General features: G+C 59.6%; 1 protein-coding gene across 1 annotated transcript; it reads left to right on the top strand.

Annotated features, from left to right (window-relative positions):
- The first annotated feature begins 475 nt into the window (after positions 1-475).
- On the top strand, positions 476-3,762 carry LOC105308301 (insulin-like growth factor-binding protein 3). The gene is made up of 5 exons (XM_023525476.1): positions 476-896; positions 1,161-1,387; positions 1,642-1,761; positions 2,220-2,352; positions 3,165-3,762. The coding sequence occupies exons 1-4, from the start codon at positions 818-820 to the stop codon at positions 2,343-2,345; spliced, it is 552 nt and encodes a 183-aa protein (XP_023381244.1). The 5' UTR covers positions 476-817; the 3' UTR covers positions 2,346-2,352; positions 3,165-3,762.

Below are 3,762 nucleotides of genomic sequence, written 5' to 3'. Positions count from 1 at the left end.
GGCTGCAGATGCCCGCCCACCCCCCGCCCCAGGCGAGGCCGTGTCCTTGCTGTCAGCACTGGCCCCATTTCGCCCAGGATTGGTAGAAAGACAAAATTCCAATGGCCTGAGACATCACTGTCCAAGTCCCTCGAAACATTTGTCTCTGGCTAAGCGATGCCATTTGCTGCGTACGCATCTCCTCGTTCCAGCGTGTTCAGGACATTAGAAAAGTGACTGAGAGGTGGCTCTACTCGCTGTCCTTTTGGAGCCTATTAATTACTACCGCAACTCGGACTGGTGTGGTTTATCACAAAATTGTAGAGATATTAGTGACTTCCAAAATCCACATGTGGGGGGTGGGGGAGAGGCGTACATTTAAATGACAGCCAAAAGTTAAAATTATCTGTTGCTTAAAAAGAAATTTCCTCTCCATGAATAAGTCATCAGGCATTAGAAAGAAGCCAAGGATGTTTAAGACATTACTCAGAGTTCTTGGAAAAGAAATGCAAATATGTTTATTTACATCTCCTTGCCCCAGTACCTCCCTGAAAAATAAAGGGGGGGGGGCAATGAAGATTAAAGGAAATCAAAACCAAACCCCACCAGTTCTGTGGGCGCTGGTCCAGACGGGTGTGCCTCCCTGCCCCAGGCCCCTGGGAGCCGAGCGCCTCCTCCGTCTCCTGGGACCACTGCCAGTGGGGACATGGCGACAGAGCGGGGGGAACTTCCCCAAGCCCCCGCACCCCGCGAGTCACCCTGCAGCTGGAACACTTGACCTCCAGCGCCTCGGCCCCTCAGCCCTCGGAGCGTCCCCCACTCAGTCTCCTCGGAGCTAATGCCAGCAGCCTTGGCGGGCTTCCCGGTGGTGGCCGGCTGCCACCATGAGGACACATCCCCAAGAGGGCAGAGGACGGGTCAGCTGCAGCGGGGCGCTGGGCACCCCAGCAGAGCAGCAGGCCCTGCCTGGGGGCCTTCTGGATCTGCTGCCCACCCCCAGGGGCGTCGTGCTCAGCTCTGCCCCTCCTGCTGGAGGAGGGGACGCCCCAAGCTGAGTAGCCCCTGCTTGTAACCCTTCCGGAGGCACAGCTGCTGCCACCGCGGGTGGCGGTCCTCCGTGGGGTGACGCAGTGCGTTGGTGACATTGTGGAAAGACGGCCGATCCCCTCGTGTCTCTCCAGGAAACAGCAGTGAGTCAGAGGAAGTCCCCAGCACGGGGGCCGCGGGGAGCCCGGCACTGCCTGGTACCCACCGGGCGCCAGACTCCAAGTTCCACGCGGGCCACGCCAAGATGGACGCCATCAAGAAAGGACATGCCAAGGACAGCCAGCGCTACAAGGCCGACTACGAGGCCCAGAGCACAGACGCCCAGAACTTCTCCTCCGAGTCCAAGCGGGAGACGGAATACGTGAGAGCCGGTCCCTTGTCCCCGTGACGGGCGGTGGGGGCGTCCTGGGTGAAACGCTGGTCCGAGGTCCTGCGGGAGAGGAAGCCCCACCCACGCTTCATCCCGATCGCTCTGTCCCCAGTCTCCGGGGGACACACGGGGGGGTGGGGGGCGACCACTCACTCGGTCTGAAGCTGGGCCAGGGGCACCTCAGCTCCGCCCGGCTCAGGCCGCGGGGCGCGCGTCACCGCTGACCCCGCCGTCCCCCACCCCAGGGGCCCTGCCGCCGCGAGATGGAGGATGCGCTGAACCGCCTGAAGTTCCTGGACGTGCTGAGCCCTCGTGGCATCCACATCCCCAACTGCGACAAGAGGGGCTTCTACAAGAGGAAGCAGGTGCGTGTCCCGCGGGGCCCGCCCCTGCACACCGCCTCCTGGGGTGACGCGCCGTAAGGTCGGACGCGCCGGAGACGTAGGTATTTTAAAGCCTCTGTGGACGACGATGACGTCACGGCAACGTGACCGTCGGAACTGGACGCTTCCTCCACGGAGCTGCGTGTCACACGGCCCCAGCCAGAGGCCGTCGCCTCCCATGGCCTCACCCTCCTTCCGGTGGTCACTGCCGGTCACACCCCACCGTGGGCCCTGCAGGGGCGGGGCAGGCCCGGGGCCGGTGGGCTGTTCTCTGCCCGTGTGCGGCCCAGGGAGGAGACGGGTCCAGGGTCTCCCCAAGACCCTAAGGGACACGAACCCGCCTGCCCCGCCTGCAGACACACGCCCTGGCACCCGCCCCTGTCCTCGGGACCCCGCGGGGCCCCCGGGTTCACGCTGGCTCTTCTGTGCTCCGTCCCCAGTGTCGCCCTTCCAAAGGCAGGAAGCGGGGCTTCTGCTGGTGCGTGGACAAGTACGGGCAGCCGCTCCCGGGCTCCGACGCCAGCGGCAGAGGCGCCGTGCAGTGCTACGGCGCCGAGGACAACTAGCTGCCGCGTAAGCCCGGGGCCTGCGGGCGGCAGCGGGGTCTGGGGCCGAGGGCCCGGAGGACGGCGCGGGGGCCCCCAGCCCAGCTAACGGGCGGGTCCGGGGCTCGCGGACGCTTCACTTCCGTTTAAAGAACCAAAAACGCGTGAAGTTCGCAGTTCCTTTGTCTTCACGGGTGAATCTTCATCCACGAGAGCCCGTTAGAGCAGCGGTCCCCGACCTCTGTGGCACCAGGGACCGGTGCTCCTATGAGCACCCAACGCCCGCTGGTCCCTGGCGGAGCTGAGGAGCTGACGCTGGCGCTGGGGGCGGCTGAAAGGCAGACGAGGCTTCCCTCCCGCCAGCCGCTCACCTCCTGCTGTGCGTGTTTCTAAGTTCAAAAACGTGGCTGTTTTTTTCCCTGTAAAACACATTATAGATCTTCCGATAGTCTGTGGTAAACAGAATTTTAATAAAGTTTATTTAAATCTAATAGGAAAATGAACTTTTAAACCACCGTTTTGAAGAATGCTAGCACGTTCAATATTCTTTTTTTTTTTTTTTTTTTAATAAATGAGAACACTGTTGGGGAAAAAAAAGAATAAATATATTTCCTTTTATCTCCTCAAGATAAATTTAAGTAAACAGAAGAAAATTTCACTTTTTTGTTGTGTTTGCTTCCTCGTACGTTGGAAAAGATCATTGTGATTTTGGGGTGAATGCTGCGAGCATCGTATCTCTTTGCTTGGGGAAAAGTGTGTCATGTCTGGTTATTCTGGGGCGGACTGGACCCCTGACCTGGGGGAGTTATTTCAACGTATTTCTTCTTCTGTTTGTTTCAGTTAGTGGGGAGCCCCAGTACGCCGGTTTTGCACAAAAGACTGCCAAGGACATGATCAGCAGCTGGCTTCAGCCTCGATTAATATTTCCTTTTGTGGTGAACTGATTTTTTAAAAAACCAAAGTTTGGAAAGAGATGTGTGAATGCCCGATTCTCTGAAACGGTAAACTCGAGCGTCTTGTCACTTTCCAGTGGTCACTGAAACAGCGTCGTTTTTCTCGTTGCTTCCCTTAAAACTGCCTGTAAACGCAGGAGCAGCCGCCGGCCTCACGCTGCGCCGGGCGCCGTGTCCACCGACGCGGCCCGGCCTCCGCTCACGCCTTCGCAGCCGCGTTGCTCACGCAGACGTGCGCTTCGTCCCTCTGTGACATGAGCACGGGCCTCTTGAGGACAGGGCCCTGGCTCTGGTGTCCAAGCCACCGGTGCAGCTGGCGGGAGCAAGGGCCTGCGTCCCCCGATCCAGAGGCGTCTCCTGTCCTGGGGGCCCTGCCCTGCCAGGGGACCGGTGCAGAGAACGCGCCAGGGTCTGGCTTATCAAAAAAAAGAAATGACCGAGCAGGGCCTGGGGAGGTCTGGCAACCTATAGAGGTGGGTATTTCT

The sequence above is a fragment of the Pteropus vampyrus genome, unplaced genomic scaffold (assembly GCF_000151845.1).
Source record: "Pteropus vampyrus isolate Shadow unplaced genomic scaffold, Pvam_2.0 Scaffold565, whole genome shotgun sequence".
In the NCBI taxonomy this organism is placed as follows: domain Eukaryota; kingdom Metazoa; phylum Chordata; class Mammalia; order Chiroptera; family Pteropodidae; genus Pteropus; species Pteropus vampyrus.
This window is presented reverse-complemented; position numbering and strand designations above follow the sequence as displayed.

Excerpts from the sequence above, each read along its gene's own strand:
- LOC105308301 (XM_023525476.1), top strand. The coding sequence starts at position 818 with ATGCCAGCAGCCTTGGCGGGCTTCCCGGTGGTGGCCGGCTGCCACCAT. Across the intron at positions 897-1,160 it reads CCCAAGAGGGCAGAGGACGG|GAAACAGCAGTGAGTCAGAG; the intron begins GTCAGCTGCAGC and ends GTGTCTCTCCAG. Across the intron at positions 1,762-2,219 it reads GCTTCTACAAGAGGAAGCAG|TGTCGCCCTTCCAAAGGCAG; the intron begins GTGCGTGTCCCG and ends CTCCGTCCCCAG.